This window comes from Eurytemora carolleeae, unplaced genomic scaffold (genome assembly GCF_000591075.1).
Source record: "Eurytemora carolleeae unplaced genomic scaffold, Eaff_2.0 scaffold262, whole genome shotgun sequence".
Taxonomy (NCBI): domain Eukaryota; kingdom Metazoa; phylum Arthropoda; class Copepoda; order Calanoida; family Temoridae; genus Eurytemora; species Eurytemora carolleeae.
The window spans coordinates 16,510-39,447 of record NW_019396267.1 but is presented as its reverse complement, the minus strand read 5'-3'; the positions used below and the strand labels follow the sequence as shown (position 1 = coordinate 39,447).

Below are 22,938 nucleotides of genomic sequence, written 5' to 3'. Positions count from 1 at the left end.
ATTCAAAATCATTTTCAAACCAAAATAAAACATCATTTTGAGCAATCCTATTTTTTAGCAAGGTAGCAAAATTACCCGCACAATTTTTTTATGTGCGCGCGCTACATCGTTAAAAACACCATATATATTTATGCGCGCGCTACATCGTTAAAAACACCATATATATTTTTGTGCGCGCGCTACATAGTTAAAAACACAATATATATTTATGTGCGCGCGCTACATCGTTAAAAACACCATATATATTTTATTCTTTTAAAGAAGGAATGAAATATCCATATTGTCTCTTTATAATTGATTATTTTCATCTGTGGTTTCTCAATAAATATTATTTGCGAATTCATGTTTTAGAATCAAAATTGTTAAAATCAAACTGTTTTCTAATTATTCTTCTGAACGACTCTATACTATAACCCGTTAAGAGCTATACAAATCATGTTATCGTTATTGGAAGCAGTTTCCTTAACCCTGAGATGCATGGGAGGGAGGAAGGGATGGGGGGGGAGGTCGGCCCACTTAATTTTTTGTGTCAAACCGCTCCTTTTTTTAAAACACGACTCGAAACTTTTTAATATTAACCCTATTTAGGCTAAGGTCTGGTTTACCCAAAAATAAGCGAAATATGATAAATTTTCATTTTTGAAAAGCCCATACCACGGCAAATTCAAATATGCAAAAAAATTTGCAAAATTTTCAAAAACTAAATTTCTATTCAAGCCTCATTAAGGAAAACTGAAAATTTCCAAATACTCAAACAGTAGGTATAAAAGCCCTGCCTTGAGCTTGAGGTAAGGGGTAAGTGTTGGTTAAAAAAGTCAACAAAGCTGGACAGCCTTAGAGCAATATCCCCCCACCCCAGCCGAAATTGGGTAAACTTATTTTAGATTTATTTTTGAAAATATTTTATCTTAATATACGGCACAGAGCAATCTTGAAAAGTATTAATATTGAATAATGAATATGCATTGCAATGTTTTTACTTTAACAATTTTTCCAGGAAGGAGGGTACAAAATTATTCGATAGTAGATAAATACTATAAACATGTACAGAAGAATATTCTGGTTTAAAAATCAAAATATTTAAATCTTGAAGAATAATATTTCAAAACTCAAGCTGTCCCTTCAAGCTGCATGACGCAGAGCTTTATAATGATCTGTAAACAAAATCCCCCTGAGTGGGGAAACTTATTTGTATATTTATTTTTCATGTCGGCAACTTCTGAACACAAATAAAACGGTAGGATAATAGATAAAATCTTATTAAAGGGACTGTACGCGGAGTTTCAAGTGATCCTCTATTCAAGAGGGTCTTCCTTGATTCACAACTGTACCCTTTAACCCTTTGGAAGATCATCGATGATAAAGAACTCCGTGTGTGTATCGATCAAATGTTGAGCGAGAGGCGTATAATTGAACTGTATTCGTTTCTGAAGATAGATAAGGAAAAGCCTGTCATCATTGATCGGTCAAAGGTTGAAAGGGTACCGTTGTGAATTGGATATATGTCCCTCCGGTCAAAGGTTTAAAGGGTACTATTGTGAATTGGATTTATGTCCCTCTCTACATGGAAGGTCATTTTCAATTACGCTTACAGTCCCTTTAATAACAATTTTAATAATATTAATTTTATTGACTACAATAATCTCATCTTGTTATGATTCTAATGATAAAGTTAGTGAATGTTTTGATATGGGTGATAATGTTAATAATGATGGTGATATTAAAGTTTATGAAATGAGGATGAAAATGATAGAATTATACAAAATATGATTTACATATATATACATACAAACAACTGTTTGTATAAAATACAACAAATAATTATACAAAATAAATACAAATACAAAATAACAAAAATAATACATTTTAAAACTTACCTTGATAATCCTGAAAGCAGAACCACCTTTCTCCCCCCTGATAAGTGTTTCTTGACCCCCTCCTGCCCCCACCTGGGCACCAATAATTTCTGAAGTTCTCCTCAGTACAGAAGACAACCCTCCTCGAGCCCCTTCCCCTAAAATTCCCCGGTTTTCTTGAACATTTTCCCCAGCACCCAGAAACTGGGGAATATTTCCCCTATATGCGTCTCCCAGCACCTGGAATTCAATCCGGGATGGACTAGATCTGAAATATCATTATCATCATTATCATCATTAATATCATTATCATCATTATCATCATTATCATCATTATCATCATTAATATCATTAATATCATTATCATCATTATCATCATTATCATCATTTAAGAAGAAGAAGAAGAAGAAGAAGAAGAAGAAGAAGAAGAAGAAGAAGAAGAAGAAGAAGAAGAAGAAGAAGAAGAAGAAAGAGAAGAAGAAGAAGGAGAAGAAGAAGAAAAAGAAGAAGAAGAAGAGAAGAAGAAAAAGGAGAAAAATAATAATAATAAGAAGAAGAAGACACCTGTTTAGAAATGCTAGTTTGAAAGGACTGTATTGAGGATGCTGATGAAGATGAGGATTGTAGTGTAGGATTGATGTTGAAGTGAGAAGGTTGTGTTTGTGGATCCAGGCTCTCAGATCTGTTCAGGAAGAATCTCGGTTTTGAAATTCCAGTTTTCACCGGTTCAATACAATCAGAATTCTACAAGATCAAAATCTAATTTAAAAAGTTAATTTTTTCACCTATCTAAGATTTTTTAAAATTAACATATATAGCTCATTTATTCTTGCAAATTGGATTTTCATAAAGGTTCAGTGCAAGAGAGTAAAAAAAACATGATATAATCATCGATTATACTTTCATTTATTCATACAAATTATATATGCCAATAAATTTTTTCATAATAGGAAATTGTATTAATATTCAAAGTGTTTTTAACGTATACATGGGCCTGGCATATGGATATAACTGCATAATTTTACTAAAGAAAATATTAAAATCGTTACTGCTTTTGGACATATTCGATATGCTAATTGCCCGGAGTTGCCCAGGATATATTCATAATCATTATCATAGCTAATCCCAGCTTTTACCCGCGCTTCGCATTAAATCATGCTTTTATATGAAGAGCCCGGTGTTTCCCGTTTTGTCAGCTAAAACGAAGATTGAATTGAGAGAGAAGCTAGATAGGCTTAGATGGGTCCAAAGTTTGGCTTGTTTATTATTTGTTTATATCCAATAAACTTCAAAGCAGGTCAACCAATCGAACCCATATTTTAAGCTGGCCAAATGGCTGGACTAAATTGGCTGACATTTTTTGAGGGAACCCATTGGTTAATAAGGGCTATAAAAATTCTAAATGTTTTTTCCAATAATATTTTTTCTTCTTCTTTAAAATTCCACGGACAATGCCGGGCCCTTGAGCTAGTATGCTAATAAAGCCAAAAACACCACAAACATTTCTTAAAATTCCCTTTAGAGGGTTCAGACAAAATACTCACATTATAATTGTGAAGTGGAGCTAGAAGGGATGAAATAATAGAAGACTGGTAGGTGCCCGGGGAAGGGATAGGAGAGGAGGAGGGGAGAAGGGGGAAGGTAGGAGATGAAGGAAGGAGAGAAGAGGAAGGGGAGGATTTAGAAGGGCTGGATCTGGATCCTGATTTAGCCATCTCCTCCATCAGGAGTTCTCCGAAGGGACCTCGGAGCTGATTTCGTCCCCGGGATATTCGGGAGTGTCTGCAATTAGTGATGTTTTTTCAGTCGGGGTCGTTTTTGGTCTATATTTTTTTTCAAGGTCAAAATCTGGCATAATGTAAGAGCTGCAATTGTTTTATAAATTATTTCTTCTAAACATTTACATTTCTTTAATTATGTCACATTTTGACCATGTCCGAAGAAAAAAAACGCAAAAACACCGGAAAACGGCTCAAAAACGAACAAGTGTTGTAACGATCGTATTCGTTTCCGGGTCGTTTTTCCAATTTTTACTTTTTTAGGATAAATATATAGAAAAGTTTAATGAACGTAAACATTAAAAAGTACAGTTTTGAAATCTTTTTATTTTATTTGTTTTTCTAAACACGATTCACAGTGATTAACTACACTACTTGCAATCAAGGAAATTAATTTAAATTTCATCATTTCAAAAAATAGAATCTTTAGATTAGGTTTCACAATAGACCATCCTTGTGATTTTTCAAGAGCAAATTTGCGCTCTTACTCAACAATTGTACAACGTTTAAAACGTTTTAAAGGGACCGTTCACTTGTTTGGGTAATTCAGGGTAAACTGAACAGCCTATTCGCTTTTGATTGGAATTAGTCTTACTTTTCAAAGACAACTGTGGCCGGAGAAAAAGCCGATTTTTGTTCAGAATTCAAGCAGAAAGGTATGGTACCTCTCGATAGTCTATTTAATGTTTTTTACAACGTTTAGAAAGTTTAAAGTTATAAAAAAAATTCTAGAAATGTTTTCTATAACACTGCACTCTCGCCCTTTAAAACTAGAAAGGATGAAGCTTCGACCCCCAACACCGAAAAAGAACCGTATATAACATAAAGGAATCTTTGTAAAATTTAAAGGGATAAAGCTCTCCCTGCCCAGTGTACGCCCTGCAATGAATACATGATTTACCGTTCTTTATCATGAGGAATACTCCTATTTGATGGTATTCGAACAGGAGTTACAAAACCCTCGGGTAACTTGCATCCTTAATATAAATTGATAATTAGATATTTGTTGTTTAATTTTAGACATAGAGTTTTTTTTTGACGAAACCCTCATATGGTAAAAGAATCAACAAGTTCTGAAATAAAGCTGTTGTTTTCTAATCGTAAATCTTAGATATCTCACACCTTGAATTCTGACAGATCACATAAAAATCTGCAAATTCCAAAAATATAATCACATAGGGACTAGTAAATTTGAGTTTTGGCATAGTCTCAAATCTTTTCTGGGAAATGAAACAAAATGTTATAATTTCATGAAATATTTATTAGTCAAATTTTTTAATTGGTTAATGTATTTATTTTCGTAGTTTACCAAAAACGTTTTTGAGATATATAAATTTCACTTTTAACATTATTCAATACTTTAGAACCCCAACATTATCAAAGTTTATAAACGAACATTTGAATAATTCTAATAAAGCCAACAAAGATTTTAGCATTACACTTATACTCAATTTATTTTATTTGATAATTTATTAGAATAATCTATTTATTATTTCTTTTGTGTTTAGATAATTAACAATTGTCAGAAAAAAACAGTTTGATACTCACCTTTATCTGTATTCCCTATCTGAAAACTCACCTTTATCTGTATTCCCTATCTGAAAACTCACCTTTATCTTTATTCCCTATCTGAAAAGATTGCGGATGGATATGAATCTGTTCATTGTTAATTTGGAATATTCCCTCCTGTAATAACAAAACCGTTTTTCAAAAAAATTTTGCACAATTTTTTTGCACAAATTTTTTGCACACTCTTTTTAGTTGATATTGTATGATTTTTTTTCTTAATGAAGAATTAGCTTTTAAAAGAATGGCCAAGAACTTATGAAATATGTCTAATTTGTCGAAACTTTATCTGTATGCAAGATTGTATAAAAATTAGATTCCAGGGGCGCCCGTAGGAATTGAAGGGTTTCAAGATAAACATTTTAGAAGTTATTGAGAGAATTATTAAAAAGGAATTTAGTTGTTGCCACAAAATCTGATTTTCTCAAACTTATATCTTTGTAACCCAAAACATCTAAGATATTTCAAAATATCAATTCTGTTAGATCAAATAATATAAGTTTGAAATGTAGAATAGATATAGATTTGAAAATTTAAGTTTGTGGCAAGAGCTCAAATCCTTTTTTTAAATTTTACTCTCTCAATTGTGAATTTAATATAAAATATATTCGGATATATGTATATATATATATATATATATATATTTTGTCAACTGTTTCTAAAATGAAAGATCTTGAAAGTTTAAAGGATTTGGTGTTGTTAAACTTGAATGACCAAGAAAATTCTAAGAATACATAAATAATCAAAAACTAGATTATTTTGTAAAAAATTGATCTAGATATCCGTAGCATCAAGACAAGTACACAAGCATTCTATAAAATTACCTATAATACTATAATTTCGGCACGATATGTGTTAAAAAGTTTTTGGATTTGATTTGTCTTGATAAAGAAAAAATGTCTGTCCAAAAGCTTAAAATAATAATGTTGAATCAAGTAAATTGGCCAGTTCAATTTAAGTATATTAAAGAAAAAAAACACAATAATATTTTTGAAAGCAATACTAAAACTAAAGCAAAGAGAATTGTTGTAAAAAGAGTGAAAAAAATGAAATAAATGGTTTAAAATGAAAAAATGGTTTAAAATGAAAAAATGGTTTCCTGTGAAGGTAATCGTTGATGTGCCTGGTGCTGGATAGCCTCCTAGAATAATAAATAATATAAATTTCTTTCAAGTAAAAGAAGGGTATGCCATATTCACAACAATACCCTGGAAACAATTAACTAGAAAGGAGCAACCACATTTGAAAATAATCAGTTTTCTAAAAATAAAACGTGGATATCTAATTCATATATAAGTTGATCCGAAAAAGCATGTAAGGTATATTGTTGTTAAAGCGAAATGCCACTCTATCAATAGTGATTTGAGGATCACTTAGAATTATGTTTACAGAGCTGAAAACTTTAGAATGGTGGATATCGAGATTAATGCTTGATCCTCTCTTTTTCTTAATATCGAGACTAACCTAATCTTTTACTTGTATCCTGAAAAGTGTATAAAAATTCAACAAATCAGAGTCGCGTATATGAAGCCGATAAATTTGAAATTTTGCGCGCCATTTAAAATTATAGACAGAAATGGGAGGGACTCTCTAAAAAAAACGGTTTTTGAGTTTTCTCTACTATATCCAAGAAAGAATAGTTTAAAAGAAGAAAATCAAAATTGTGTCCATTGGATACTCAGATTAAGTAATTGGGATTAAGGATATCTCATTCTAAAGCTTCCAGCTTAGTTCATTTAAAAAAATAATTACTACCCTCAAATTTTAACTTTCTAATCCCTATATCTTTGAAACTTGATTGTGTAAAACTTTTGTGTAACTTTCAAACTTCGAATATTAGATTTAGCAGAATTCATATTAGGAACATCAACGCACTGTTTCCCACATCAGAGGCCGAATTCAAAGAATTTGAGCCCCAGCTGAAATTTAAGTCGCAGCTCAAATATGCTGGGTTCCACTTAAAATTGTATTTAATGTCTTAAGATTTAAGCCGGCGCTTAGTTGAAGCCGGTTTTTGGCGGATTTGAGACGCGGCTCAAATTCATTAAATTCGGACTCAGGTTAAAAAGATTAAGATTATAAGACCTCGAAAAATCAGAGTTTTAGTTTAAATTTTTACTACAGTGGAACCCAAAAAATCATGAAATAGGACGACGGCTGTCAGACTCAAGTTATGCACATAAAATACAGCAAGTGTGCAGCATACACAGACCCATTTTACTTACAAAAATACAAAGCCAATTTTCAATCTACTGCTAAAAAGTATTTGCTTTACAACGACATCATATAAACATAAAATTGCTTGAATGTCGTCTTCTTATGCAATAGTTGTATGGTTCCTTCTGTACCATTTTGCTGTTCCTTCCAAATAGATTCTAGTACAATAGATGGCAACGTAAAATTTGTACACTATCAGTACAACTGTATTTCTGTATTCTCACGTGTCAATTTAGTTTTTGTGCCCGACAAAATTATTAATAATAGTGATAATTTTAGAATAAAGTGCTTATCTTACAGTAAAATAAATGCATTTGTTTTCTTTATTTTCTGGTTTTACACTTTTTTATTTGATCTTGGAAAACCTTCGTTTTCCTTGTTATATTTGACACCTGAGACACCTGTTTATAATTGGTTCATTTCTATGTTGCCACCTATTGTACTTGATAATCTATTTTGTTCCTTAAAATAATTGAAAACATCCTGGAGCAATGCAAAGCTTTTGTAAAAAGATAAATGTTTTGTTTGATTTATTGGCAACATTTGTTTGTTAAACCTATGGTATTGTGGTTTGTAAAATCCCCTGGAAGTTATGTGCATGTGCCAATATTGTAAATTTAATGCATTGCGATCATAAATCATTTTACAAGTATTAAACTTTCGGTTTTTATTAAAACTTTTTGCACTTAAATTATAAAAACAGAAAAAACATATTTTCATTTCTTTGAGATACACTTGATAGAATCTTGCTTTTAATGGATTATTTAAAATCTTGAAAACCACATTTATATTTCGTACTAGGAATTGAGAATAAGACCAAAATAGTTTTCATTGTATAATTTAAAAAACTTCGAAGGTTAAATCGAAACATCAGTATATATAGTAAATCTTTCGTCCGTCGTTTAATAAAGGGACTGTCAACAAAGTACGGGATGTATTTCATAATAGTTCTCTTTAAACCATCTGAAATTTGATTATTTTCAGCTGAGGTTTCTCTGCAAAATAATTTGCAGATATGTGCAGAGCGTATATAAAAAAGGATATAGAAAAATGAGTGGATAAAAGATACCATTTTGAATCGGACGTGCAAATCTTTATACCCTTTAATTAATTAAGTAAACGCCTAGTACGGTATTTTTAGAAATAATATTTCCAATAAATATTCTTAAAAACTTTAATATTTATTCAAATGTAATTTAGATTTTTGCGTGGGTTATGGATCCGGATTTATGATTTGGTTTTTATTTACTTTTCCGATTTAGAAATTAATGTTCAAGTGATTTTCCATAAAAAAATCACTTATGTAATCTTATCAATAAGTTAAGGAAGTGTTTAATTCTTATAATTTCTCCATGGTTTCCAAAGCTTGAAATGCAAAAGTCACTATCTATACGAATGAAAATAATCAACTTTCAAAAACAAAACTTGGATATCTCATTGATCCAAAAAAGCGTTTAATTAATAATACCCAGTCGTGAATTGGACATGCCACTCTATCCACGGAAGATTACAGTTAATGACGGTCTAAAATCTCATTAATTTATTTTTTAAACCTGAATAGTACGACTCGTATCTTCATCTTCTAGATCTGTATCTTCTGCACCTAAACAACAACAAGTAGAAATTTTTAGAAATTAAATTATTTTACCAAAAATATTTTGCATTATTAAAAAATCTAGATATTTGCAAAATTAAATTTTCCTATATTTTCTATAAATATCACTATTTTCTGATTTTTCCTTTTCAATTATTTTTTAAATCCTAAAAGATTTTTAGATTTTGAAACTGCCTAATTTTGAATTGTAAGGCCGATGACTGTATTTACAGTTTCTGTTTATTTCTCTTCCTTCCTTTCATCTTTCTTTTTCAGAATAAGGCAAAGACTTTTGTTGAGAAGCGTTTTGTATTTTTGTACCAAGAATATGTTGACATCGATAAACTTTAGTCTTAAAACTAGAGAGCGCATTCGTTTAGCCATGGTTAAACCCATTTAAACCCTGGGTAGATCTAGTGTAACCCCTTGAGTCATTTATATGGTAACACTAGGGTTCAAATCCGAGCTGCCGCTAATGCCGCAAACCATTACAATGATTTTACTTCTGGTTAAATTTAACTAAGGAATCTGTCGTCTTCATTCATTTTACCATGGTAAGAATCAGATTTAAATTTAACCATGATTAAAATGTCTTAAGTGTTAGGCCTGTTAGTCCACTCCAGGATGATAGTGATACAGTTTTTACAGCTTTTAGATTCTTAATAAAATAATCAATAAATACCACAATATTTAGGTCTAGTAATGTATACTTCATTAAATCCGTCGTAAAGAAGAAAAAGAAAATTATTTGGATAAATGCAAAATATTTTTACATTTTTAATTGACTTTCGATCCAGCTCCATTTTTAAATTTACTTGCTTCAGTCCGATCCGTTAAACTTTAGTTTCAACTACAGAAAGATGGATTTATATTATTAAGTCCTTTTTTATTGTTAAAAAACTTGCAGAAAAAATTGACATAATTTATCTTTTTTTATGAAAGAAAAAATAGCAGCTTTTCCTCAGTGTCTAAAGCAAAATTGCATAAAACAATATAAAAGTTTACAATTTAATACCGTAAATACTCTTTTCTCTGGGTATCGCATTTTATGATTGACAGTGTTTGCCAAAAAACAGGTGCAATTCAAGACTTTTATTATGAACTTTGTTTAGTTATTCAGAGATGGTTTTCAGAAATGGGATTTCTTGGTCCCAGTCTAGCGTTTTTCGTTTTCTAAAATGTGGTATGATGAGTGATGACAGCACTGCAAGGCTTGATAGATTTTCGCATATATTGCTTTGAAAACACTGGGTTTGTAGAACTTATGCAGTTTCTTTAGATTTGCTTTATTTGATGGTGACATATATCCTGTTGAGCCGATTTCAAAATATATTCACTATAACATTAATACAGATACCCTTGCAATTTTGTCATGTAGATTTCTCAAATTACATCCTTTCGCACTAACGTCACATTTAAATTACCATTCTCTAAATATCCCGGTTAATAAAGAGAGACCCATTACGATAAGAAATAGAAAGACGACATTTAAACAATCTTAATGTTGATAAAAGCGAATATTTTTACAAGAAAGCGTCATTGGAAAATAACTTTATATAATGCTCAGTGGATCATTTAAATCGTAACTTGAATCTAACCGTCGTCTTCATATTTCACAGTTTTATAGGTCTTACTCCACACACATCCAGACTGATATGAAAATTTAAATAAGTAGCAAAATTCTCAGCAATTTTTGCGCGGAAGCTTGGACCACTGTGACTGTACCATGTACCTGAAGTTCTTAAAGTTTCATAATCTGATTCTGTTCCCTCCTGTTCAAAGAAGAACTCAGATTTATCTGCTCGTCGCTGTAACCGGGGAAACGTGGCCGCCTTCAAACAGTAAAATAAAACTGTGATTTTAACAGTATACTTGGACACAAATAAAAAATTGCAAATTTTAACAAGAAAATAATTGTTTAGGTGCTGTTAGGATAAACGCCAGTTCACACAAAATTTACGACCTCTGGTTTTTTTAAATTCTAGATCATATACTGTTTAACCGAAAACATCGGAAACATTGAAAGAGTTTATAAAATGTCGTCTTGACAATTTTTCAATGGATTTTATCAAATACATAGTAAACTCAGTAATTGTAAAAATGAATATAAATAGCCAAGATATATGCGAAATTAAACAAACTGAGTATTTACTTCATTGGTTTAGACATATTACCTTAGATAAACATTTCTGTTCTAGATCACTCCTAATGTCGTCTTTTGTCTGATTCCAATTTATCTGCATAATATTGGTTCTATCCTTCTTCTTATTAGTGCTAGCGGAGTAGATAGTATTCTCCGGCGACTGCACTGCCATCTCTTGCCAAAGTTCCGCACTAAATTTGTCTGCAACAGTCTGGACCGCCATTTTTTGCCAAATTTCCGGCGATGAACTATCTGTATCCGCCCATAGTTCAGCCGGCAGATGAAGAGACCCCTAAACAAAAATATAGAGAATTTTGGAGAAAAAAACAATAGTATAAAAATATGGCAGTTTTACTTAAAGGTAGATTAAAGATGTTTAAAGATGTGCATGTTTGATTTACAACGATACCCTTTGAACCAAAATCAAAGCAACATAAAGTAAGATATCGCCGTTTTTTACTTCAAAAAGTATTGAATGCTGCCAATTTCCTTCATTGGCCTTTGCGACATATATAAGCTGCAAGAGATAGAAAATAAGGAAAATATATGTAATAAATATAATAATATCCTTTATAATAAAACAATGCATTCGTATAAATATATGTATGTTGCATATAGCCGATTGGGCTAACATTTGTTATGGACACTCATGGGTGTGCCTGAGGGTGTCAAAGGCTAAAAAAAAAATTTCAACATTTTTAAAAAAATTTTAATTTTTTTTTCCATGGGCAATGCCGGGCTCTTCAGCTTGTCCTTTATATTAAAGCATCCTGTATATATATATGTTAATAGTTGTAGTTTGACCTGTACCATAAGACCTAAATATAGTTAGTTGGATATAGACTCTGAATACCCATGGGTGAGTTGATCATTTAGCGGTAGAGAAATAGATTCAGAGAACTTTAAGTGTGGGTTAAAGAATACTTAGTGGACTTAGAGACACTTTTGTAGTTCGGCCATTGTTACATAAATATAAATACTTGAACTTAAACATACTTTTGAAATTGTTTTTAAATAATTTTTACAATACAAATTAGATCTACATTGTGTCCATTATAAATGCATTAACTATAGGGATTGTAAACGCTATTTCAAGGACTTCTTCATGACAAAACATGTCCAGATCACTAAAGTTCCCTTTAACGTTTTTTTCTGATCATGAATGCACAAAATTTTCATCACCTTTTTAAAAGAAATTGATTATTTTTAATTTGGTTTCATTGTACAGTGACTTGTTTTTAAAAACTGTTGGAAGCAAACGCAAACGCAAAGCACACTATGAATTAAATAGAGGTTTAAAGGGAACCGTAGATTCAAAGTGAACCAGTGAATCTTTAAAAGGAAAGACGGTACTTTCCACAGACATGGCGGTTCATATTGTCACCTCAAAGACAGGAATTTATTTAAAGGGACAATAAGAACGCAAGTCTTTTGTAAAGAGAAACCCCAATTGAAAAAAAACAAGTTTTGAAAGATAAATCGCATTTATTCTAAATCAAACTTAGCGCTTAAGGGTACCGATGTGACTCAAACAATGCATTTTTTTTGGTTTTTAATTAAGGCGTCAGAAATCAAGCCTTTAATCCCTTTAATGTAATTAAATTAACCTGTGTTAGGTCTGGATGGTTTAAAGTATAATCAGGGTTTGTTGATACAGAATCCTTGCCAGGAACCCGCTCAACCAGGAACTTAGATCTAATCCAGGTTTCCTCCGGTTCCTGGTAGCTCCAGGGGGTAACTTTATCTGGACTCCAGGTGCTCTCTTCATCCTTGCTCCAGGTATCAGTTCTACCTTTATCCCACTTTAACTCTGGTTTCTGATCCCCACAATCCTAAACAACAATAGAGGTTCGTTTTCAAAAAATCTAATTTTTTGCCTTGCAAGTGACTCCGCAAGAATCGTTATTGGCCCCTTTCCAATTCAAGGGCCAAAGGTCGGGAAGAAGGTTGAAAAATCGATAAATATTTAGAATTCAGGGGAACCAAAGTCTCTAGGATGGAAAACTGCAAAACTACCGCATTTCCGCTCCCCAATAGCTGTTAATTTTTGAATAAAAAAGTGTTCAGTTTGTTTAACCCGAACCAAAAGTTTAGTCTATTTACCTGAGCCTATTGTTTAGTTTGTTTACCTGAACCAAGTGTTCAGTTTGTTTACCTGAACCAAGTATTCAATTTGTTTACCTGAACCAAGTGTTTACCTGAACCAAGTGTTTAGTTTGTTTATCTGAACCAAGTGTTTAGTTTGTTTACCTGAACCAAGTGTTTAGTTTGTTTACCTGAACCAAGTGTTTAATTTGTTTACCTGAACCTAGTGTTTAGCTGGTTTACCTGAACCTAGTTTTTAAATTGTTTACCTGAACCAAGTGTTTACCTAAACCAAGTGTTCAATTTGTTTACCTGAACCTAGTGTTTAAATTGTTTACCTGAACCTAGTGTTCACCTGAACCTAGTGTTCACCTGAACCAAGTGTTCACCTGAACCAAGTGTTCACCTGAACCTAGTGTTTACCTGAACCAAGTGTTCACCTGAACCAAGTGTTTACCTGAACCAAGTGTTTACCTGAACCAAGTGTTTACCTGAACCTAGTGTTTACCTGAACCAAGTGTTTACCTGAACCAAGTGTTTAAATTGTTTACCTGAACCAAGTGTTTACCTGAACCTAGTGTTCACCTGAACCAAGTGTTTACCTGAACCTAGTGTTTAGTTTGTTTACCTGAACCAAGTGTTTACCTGAACCAAGGGTTTACCTGAACCAAGTGTTTACCTGAACCAAGTGGTTACCTGAACCAAATGCTTACCTGAACCAAATGTTTATCTGAACCAAGTGTTTACCTGAACCAAGTGTTTACCTGAACCAAGTATTTACCTGAACCACAAGTTTAAAATCCCGTCCTTCAGTCTGAGTTCTCCAAGGAGGTTGTATACTAGGCAGGTATGACTGAATAAATTTACATTAACTACTTTTTTAAACTATCAAGTTGTTGTCAAAAATTCTGAATTTATAATCCTGATATCTTTGCAATTCAAGTTTGAAAATCAAAGCTGTGCACCATGAGGTTGATCAAGTTGCAAAGATATAGGGATTTAAAAATTTGACGTTTATACATGACAAAGTGCAGTTCGCATATTAGTGAAGAAGCTTCCTTGTGCTATCCTGGTCAACTTGTAAAACATAGTTGGCATCGTGTTTTGCTTCGTCAGAGATGTGTTTCCCAGTTTAGAATTGCATTTTAATTTTTGTTTTTATTAAAGGTATAATATTTTTACTCAAACAAAAGATTTTAAAGGGAGCGTTCGCGAAATATAAAAGGGGGTTATAGGCTAACGTCGAATCAAATTCAATGGTTATCGCTAATAATCTTTGTTTCATATACAATATACTTTAAACGACGATTTTTTTTTTACTGCTAGGTATCTTTGCTCTCGATGCTTCTGGGTGAAATATTGCAAATCCGTGTTTGGAAGCTCTTCGGTATGAGTTGTCTTATGTATACCCATTTTCTCCTTACAGACGCAACAGATAGAAGTAAGATTAGTAGCGATCACCATCGAATTCGATTCGACGTAAACCTATACACCTATACATAGGTATATTTCGCAAACACTCCCTTTAATCCAAACTTTTTATCAGAAGGATTTGGGCACAAAAGTTTGCATAAAATGTTATAACAGAAATTTTAAAGATTTTAAATTAAAACATTAAAGCCTTGTAAAGCTAAAAAAAACTGCAAACAAATGATTAATGATAAGAATATAATAACAATTTTGATGTATTTTTATTTTTCTGAACAAATTGTCTAAACCTAAGCTATGTTATGTTATGGTTATACATTATCCAAGCTCACCTATACTTTTTGGCAGCCTTAGGCATATACATTCAAAGCTTGTTTTTAGTTTAAAGATTTTAAATAAAATAAGTTTTATTTGACAGGAAAAGTTGAATTACTGCTAACTAAGCGATTTTTTGGTTAAATACAAGCGATTTGTTTTCTCTTATTTTGTAGCCATCCAACCTTTGCTGGCAATAAACGACTTTTTTTATTCCGAAATCTATCGTTAAGTACTTGGCAATAGTCTAGAATTTAGCGTGAGAGCATTTCTAATACCGTGTCTGTGTACCTGTATTTCTCTATCCCTACAGGTCAACTCAGCTACTTCAGCATCACAACCAACATCAACCAGGTCAGCTGTTATAGTTGAATCCTCTACCTGGGTACATATTAATAACACTAGAGGGGGTATACTTTATCCGGTTGAATCCTCTACCTGGGTACATATTAATAACACTAGAGGGGGTATACTTTATCCGGTTGAATCCTCTACCTGGTACATATTAATAACACTAGAGGGGGTATACTTTATCCTCAGGTCGATAAAGTTACTTAATAACCCTGTTGTAGTGTGATTAGGTAACTTTATCACCCTACAATGAGACAAATTAGGTATGAAATTTGAAATTTGAATAGCAGGGTGAAAAAGTTACTTTTTCGCCTTGTTGTAGAGCAATTAAGTCATTTTATCACCCTACAACGGTCAATATTAGGTGTGATAAATTCTATCAAAATTGAATAAAATCCTTTAATTAAGACAGGCACAGAACACTTTTATTTTTATTCGTAATGTACAATTTCACAAAAAGTCAAAATTTGTTTAATCTTCAACTAAAATCCGAAAATCAAATTTCTCATTAATGCTACGTGTTTATATTAAACATTTATTAATCGTTCTTCCCCTATAGTATGTTTTTTTATACATGCTGCCCCAAACTCGACATTAAATTTAAAATTCAAATTTTTTGTTTTTTAAATATTTTAAGGATATTTAGAAACAAAACTGTTTTTTGACAAATTAAAGAAAACAGTAACTTATACGTTTCCTTAAAATATTAGTTTTTGAAAATTAATATCCTAACAGTCTTCAAAGTTCCGGTTTTTAATTTCATAAAAGCAAATTAAAGGAAAATAAAATTTCCTTTTGTTTTCACAAATTGAAGACTGCTTATTTGAAAAAATTGTACCTGAAATCCTGTACTCTCTTCAATCTGTTCTCCAAGGATCTCCACAACCTGGATATTCGTTATCAAAATTTATTTGAGGAAAACAAATTTCATGACAAAATCTATTTTTAAGAGTTTTACTCTTTTGGTAAAAATTTGATTTAATTGGATATGTACTTAGTGAAATATTGAAAGCATTTTATTCTGAAAAGCTGATTCCTTTTAACGATGTTAGCAGGAAAAATAATAATATATTACTTAATGTATATATTATATTTGTAGAAACAGTTTCATTTTGTAAATAAAAAAACTGAAATCATTTTTCATGTATTTAGTAAAATATTAAAAGCAATGATCGGAATTTATGAACGAAGAGAAAAAGTTATAAATGTGGGTTATTGGCCGTATGGATAGTTAAATCGTAGCAAGTTAAGTTTAAAACTTTAAAAATTACTGAAGAAGACAGACATCCTCTATATTACACTTTGCTTGTCTGTCTGTGTAAATTGTTCATTTTTATCCAAAAAACGTTAAAATGGCTAAACCGATCGGGGACAAATTTTGTCACATGACCCAAGGGAAGGTTTATTTATGTGTGTTCAGAATTACAACATTTGAATTTTGACAAATTTTGAAAATGCGCAAAAAAATGTTAAATACGGAAAAAAAATTTAGTTTTGTTCTATCGAAGAGAAAATGGTGAAAGATTGAGCCAAACCTTTAGCCTAGTAAATATATAAATATTAAGACGCAAACATGTCTTAATCTACGTATATTAGAATAAAAATAAATAGAATAAAAAAGTCAGAAGAATATTTGAATTTATAAATACTAGGCTTTTAGGGCGGCCATGTCTTAATCTACGTATATTAGAATAAAAATAAATAGAATAAAAAAGTCAGAAGAATATTTGAATTTATAAATACTAGGCTTTTAGGGCGCTTCACGCCCATCTTCTACTTAAATTGTGAACATGTTCTTTTTGTTTACATTTTAAAACAAAGAAGAAAAAAATTTCGCGGATTTTAAAAAAAAATTCGCGGATTTTCAAGAATTCAATTTTTTTACAAAATTTAAAACCTTTAAAACACATTTTTAAAAAAATTTTATCATTCATAAACCTTCCCTGTGGTCACGTGATGTCCCACACAAAATTTGGGCCCGATCGGTTCAGCCATTTGACGTTTATTGGACACAAACAAACAGACAGACAAGCCAAATTTATATATAGATGTACTTAGATGTTGAAAATATTCAATAAAAGGAAAAAAACACAATAAATCTACATTTAGAGGGTTTCAAGGGGATTTGAAAGTGAAAGCTTGCTGACTGTTACTTACCTCAGCTATTTTTATCTCATTAAGAACACCTCCCTCATAAACTGATCCATACATAGTTTCAAACATTTGAACAGTTTCTTCTTGTTGAGAAAGTTCTGTGTCCGAATTTAATGAATTGCAAGAACTCGTTGAACTACCTAACGCCGGTTCAAATCCTGATTCACTAATTTACTCTCCAAATAATTATCTTAATCCTTATGAATGTAAAGGTTTGAATCAGTGGTTTAAATTTGAACCAACATTTGGTAGTTCAGCGCCGTGGCTCAAATTCATTAAATTTGATCCCTGGTTGCTCTTCCACTGTTGCTCGACGAGTGAGAACCATTTTTATCCTCTCATCCTTATCATTCTAAAACACGGGAAATTATTTTTGATATTATTTTCCCCCAAAATTTAATTATTTCCGCCTAAAAATCATTAGTTTTCCCGAATTTAGCGAATACATCGTAAAGAAAACACGCTTGTTTTAAAAAGAGTCCAATGTTAGAAAAAAGCCTAACATTTATTTTGTAAAAGAAGGGACTTCAAAGACGACTATCCGAAGTTGTTTTCTGTATTTTTGATTTATGATTATGATTTTTTTTAAACTTGTTTCTTGCCATAGCAAATTATTTGATAAGTTATCAATGACTTACTTTAAGGCAGAACACTTAATATAATCTATTCATGTCGTTTTTACAGTCTCATCCTGTATGGGTATTCCTAGAGTATCAAACTACCATGGCGAATATTTTGGTTGAAGTTGTGAACAGAATATTACGGATTTAAGAATCTATAAAATTCTGTTTAAAATTTGGAAAAAAACCACATTTGGAACTATTAAATTCTTTTAATGTTAAACTTTCTTGTACCAGTGAATTTATAATACAGGGTCCCAAATGGTTGTACAGAACTACTTTTACATCGTCTTCGGTTTGCGCGGCAGTCAACGACAATAATTATAGTAACCAGTAGATTTATATAAATATGCACCTGTAAAAAAGATTTCGAATTTTAAAGCAAAATTCGTAAAAAAAAAAATTCGATTAAAAAAATATTTTTATAGCTAATGTTTTCCCAGGGTACCCGGCCATGGGTTTCTTTAAAAAGATGAGTAGTTTTTTATAAATGAATTTGATATTCCGTCGCATAGTGTACGGCAAAAAATATAAATATTTAAAATTTTCAAAATTTGACCTTCATGAGTTCAGGAAAAAGAAGTTCTGATCTTGGTTCAGGATTCTCATTTCTAGCTTGGTCGGAGGCAGGATTATCGGAGGCTAAAATGTCAGAGGAAGCTAGATCGGAGGGAGTTAAATCGGAGGGAGTTAAATCGGAGGGCACATCCTGTAGATTGATCAGAGTATCTGTACTTTCTCCGACTAAACCTAAATGTCGGATTTTTATTTTTTAGATTATTTCAATTCATCTATATATACATTTGGCTTGTCTGTCTGTTTGTTTGTATCCAATAAACGTCAAACTGCTGAACCGATCGGGCCCAATTTTTTTGTGGGATCTCGCGTGACCCCGGGGAAGGTTTATGAATGATAAAAATTAAATAAATTTGTGTTTAAAAGTTTTACATTTTTGTAAAATTTTATAAAATCTTTAAAATCCACGAAATTTTTTTTCTTCGTCTTTCAATGATACAATTGAAATAGAAGTTGGGCGCAAAGCGCCCTCAAAGCCTAGTTCTATAAATATTATTAGTCCTGGCTTACATAACGAAAATACAGATAGAACACTAGATGTCGTCTTTTTAAGATTAAGGTGTTTACCGTTCACAATAGCCCTGAGGCAGAAGCCCAAGGAGTTTCGAGCATGACGCATTAAGTTACAAGACAGAGAGCCTGTTTAATGTGGCATGCGCGTAACTCCTTGGGTTTCTGTCTTATTGTGAACGAAAAACCTCTACATCTTGAAAAGGGGTTATCTAGTGTTCTACCTGTATTGTTATTAATCTATGGCGTAACCAATTTTGTGAGAGATAAAAAAATTGTGAATCTTAAATTGATTCAAGAAGAACATAATAAAGATGATTTAAAATACAAAAAAGTAAAATGTGCCTAAGTGACAATTTTTTCTTCTAAATTGACAGATTTACCCGCCCTCAAGATAAGCTACATACTATAAAGATATACATTTATACAATTCACTCTCACAGAGATCCAAGAAGCTACGACAATTGTGCATACATTATCACGACTCGGTTAAATTTGAAGTGTCACCTTAGCTTTTTTTATTATTAACTTATTTGTGCAATTTTAAGCCAGTCATGTACAATGTACATTAAAGAAATACAATAAGCTTTTTCGTAGCTTCAAGTTTAAAGGTGTATTTTTCTAAATGTTGGAATGGATTTCTACTTGATGGAGTTTTCAGCGCATGAATGATCAGTTATAAAGTTTAATAAATACCGTTGTTAATCAGAAACAAAACTTTACAATTGGAGAATCTTAAATTTTACGTCTAGCATCATTTTAGCTGCAAAGGGTAAAATATCCCCTAATATATAAATATATCAAAGAAGTTAAATGTTTTGAAGTTTCGGGTAACAGTTGCAGTTTATGACCTGGTTTTTATACAGGGTGTACCAAAAACGCGCAAAAATTAAATTTTAAATATTTTTTGGACATTTTCGAAATCTTAGTAACATTTCCGATTGGCGGAGACCTATGAATTTTTAAACGGCATGTATCACAAAAATTGTACCAAAAGTATGTTTTTTGGAAAGACATCCTGTACTTTCAACATATTTTCAACAATAAGAATCAAAGTTTGAAACATGAAAGGTTTGACAAACAGGAATTGAAGCTATAAGAATCAACTAAGGCTCTATTCCTTTAAATATTTATTACACAAGTCAATGTTTGTTTTTCTAATAAAAAGAGCCAAAATTCAACCCAATGTTCTGTTTGAATTAACTGTATACTATTTAATTTATCAAAATAGAACTCTCGTGATTTTTAAGTTTAAGCTTATAGATGATTCCATTTAGGGTTTCCAGCGAAAAAGTAAAATCGTTTCGCGAAAATTTCGCATTTTTCGCAAATTTTTTTTTTCGCATTTCATGCGCTCGCGAAAAGTGCGAACCCTAATTCCATGCAAATCTTTAAATGGACTCAGAGTAAAGAAGAAAAGAGAAAATCCATTAAAAAGTAAAAAACGATCTGGTGCTTTTTAAAAATATGGGTAAACATTCGGCCATGGAATGTTTTTTTTTAAGTCAAAAATGTAGATTTCCACTTGAATATTCTCGCTGCTAGATTCTTAGTCTCATAAAGTTAGATGTGGAATTATGTTAACTGTTAATATAACACTTAAAAGCACTATTAAGGAACAGTATTTTCAAAACATTCCATTATTTTGTTAAAGAAACGGAATTTTTAGCTAAATTCTTGATAAACATGGTCATTAAATAGTATAGTGCTGAGCTAACCTGTGGACCCTGACATAGTAGTGCTGAGCTATACACTAACCTGTGGACCCTGATATAGTAGTGCTGAGCTATACACTAACCTGTGGACCCTGATATATGAGGTGACAGCGTGTCTTCTCTTGAAAACTCAGATCCAACCAACATCGCCTGAAAACAACAAATTTTTTAATGATGAACGAACCATGAACGAACCATGAACGAACGATGAACAAACAATAAACAATCGATGAACAAATGATGAACGAACTATAAACAAACGATGAAGGAACCATGAAGGAACAGTAAACATACAATGAACAAACAATGAATGAATGATGTACAAACAATGAAGGAACGATGAACAAATGATGTACGAATGATGAACGAACGATGAACAAACAATGAACGAACGATGAACAAACAATGAACAAACGATGCACAAACAATGAAAAAATTACGAACGAACAATGAACGAACGATGAAAGAATGATGAACGAACAATGAATACACGATGAACAAACAAGAAATGAACAATGAACAAACTATCAACAAACGATAAGGGAATAATGAACAAACGATGAACGATCGATGAACAAACGATGAACAAATGATGTACGAACAAAGAAAAAACGATGAACAAACAATGAACAAACGATAAACGAATAATGAACGAATAATGAACAAACAATGAACGATCGATAAACGAATGATGAACGAACGATTCACGAACGATGAACAAGGGATGTACGAGCGATGTATGAACGATGAAAGAATGATGAACGAACAATGAACAAACAATGAACGAATGATAAACAAACGATGAACAAACAATGAACAAACGAATTAAAAAAAACTAACGCGCCCATATTTACAGTTTCAATTCACTTTCCAGTCCACTTTAAGGTGTCATACTGTCAAGTAGGACAGATTTGTTAATTTATTCACCTGTCCATATGCTCCTTCTAGCTGAAGAGAGAGCAGAGAAGGAGTCTCTGTATCATGTCCACCTCCTTCATGTTTTCTTAACATAAACTTTTATGTATATTTGGTAATTGTTTGTTTGAAACCAATAAACATCAAAACGGTTGAACTGACCAGTTCAAAATTTTGTGTGGTAACTCCGCCAATGAAACTGGAAAATCTGAGTCTTTGCCACAAAACAAAATTTTCTAATCCCATTAATCTTTGCAACTTTATGGTGTAACTCTTTGATTTATATAATCTCAATTCCTTTGTTAGTTTTATGATGTACGAAGAAAATGGTGGTAATTAAAGCAACAATTTATATTAAAATTACTTCAAGAGAAAAATAAAGCGAAGCTTTTTTAAAAGCCTAGAAATTATTAATCAGTCTTTAGAAGTATTCTAATATTCTTTTAACAATCTTTTGTCATGTTAAGAGAATACCTCTTTTGAATATCTTAAAAATTATTAATTAAAAATTTCTTATATCGATATAAAAAATAAAGGAAATTTCTGAGGTTTGTAAGTTTACTCACGATTTGAAAATAACGTTTTTTTATCTAAATACCTGAAGTGCTCAGCGTTGCCCGTGAAATAAAAAAGTTTTTTTTTATCAAGAACAAGTGCTAGTCTGATTAAGGTAAACACTGAAAGCTAGAGAATGATGTCTAAATATTTGGAAAAATTGCCATCCTCTGGAAAACTGAATTTTATGTTGTCTTTTTTTAGGTTGGGAAGAGGGACATTTTAAACTCCGGTTCATTTCAAGTACCGGGGCGACTTTTAATCAACTGTACAAAGACTATATATCTATATAGCGGCAAAACGGGACGGTATGTACGCCAAGCGAACAATCCTCTTCTAGTGAAATTTATGTTGGGGTGACATTCGATTTCAATTTTGGTTTTTATTAAGCTTTTAAACTGCAGCATGGATTCATAAAAACATGAAAACAAAGAGAAGCTGTCAGTTAAAAAAGCTTCTATTTATTTCGAAAAAAAATTGCTAACAATTTAAACTCAAATACATAAGTCGTCTTCATTATATTGATAAATCGCCTACCACCTAAATCTATTTGCTTCGTA

General features: G+C 31.8%; 1 protein-coding gene across 1 annotated transcript; it reads right to left on the bottom strand.

The window, feature by feature from the left end:
* Positions 1-1,334: 1,334 nt before the first annotated feature.
* LOC111699727 (uncharacterized) lies at positions 1,335-21,919 on the bottom strand. Its single transcript, XM_023470459.1, has 19 exons — positions 21,836-21,919; positions 20,992-21,058; positions 18,667-18,857; positions 17,776-17,839; positions 17,491-17,585; positions 16,172-16,219; positions 15,274-15,363; positions 14,021-14,092; positions 12,762-12,986; positions 11,186-11,446; positions 10,744-10,843; positions 8,971-9,020; positions 6,300-6,341; positions 5,245-5,320; positions 4,536-4,611; positions 3,401-3,638; positions 2,419-2,600; positions 1,878-2,124; positions 1,335-1,427 (listed from the first exon to the last, which is right to left on the bottom strand). The coding sequence occupies exons 1-19, from the start codon at positions 21,917-21,919 to the stop codon at positions 1,335-1,337; spliced, it is 2,301 nt and encodes a 766-aa protein (XP_023326227.1).
* Positions 21,920-22,938: the final 1,019 nt, after the last annotated feature.

What these genes read in the sequence shown, in the direction of transcription:
- LOC111699727 (XM_023470459.1), bottom strand. Translation starts at nt 21,919, where the DNA reads ATGTTAAGAAAACATGAAGGAGGTGGACATGATACAGAGACTCCTTCT. An exon ending in GATAGGGAATAAAGATAAAG is followed by an intron (nt 4,612 to 5,244) that starts GTGAGTTTTCAG and finishes ATTTATATTAAG; the next exon opens with GATGCAAGTTACCCGAGGGT. An exon ending in CTGCTTTCAGGATTATCAAG is followed by an intron (nt 1,428 to 1,877) that starts GTAAGTTTTAAA and finishes ATCTATCTTCAG; the next exon opens with AAACGAATACAGTTCAATTA.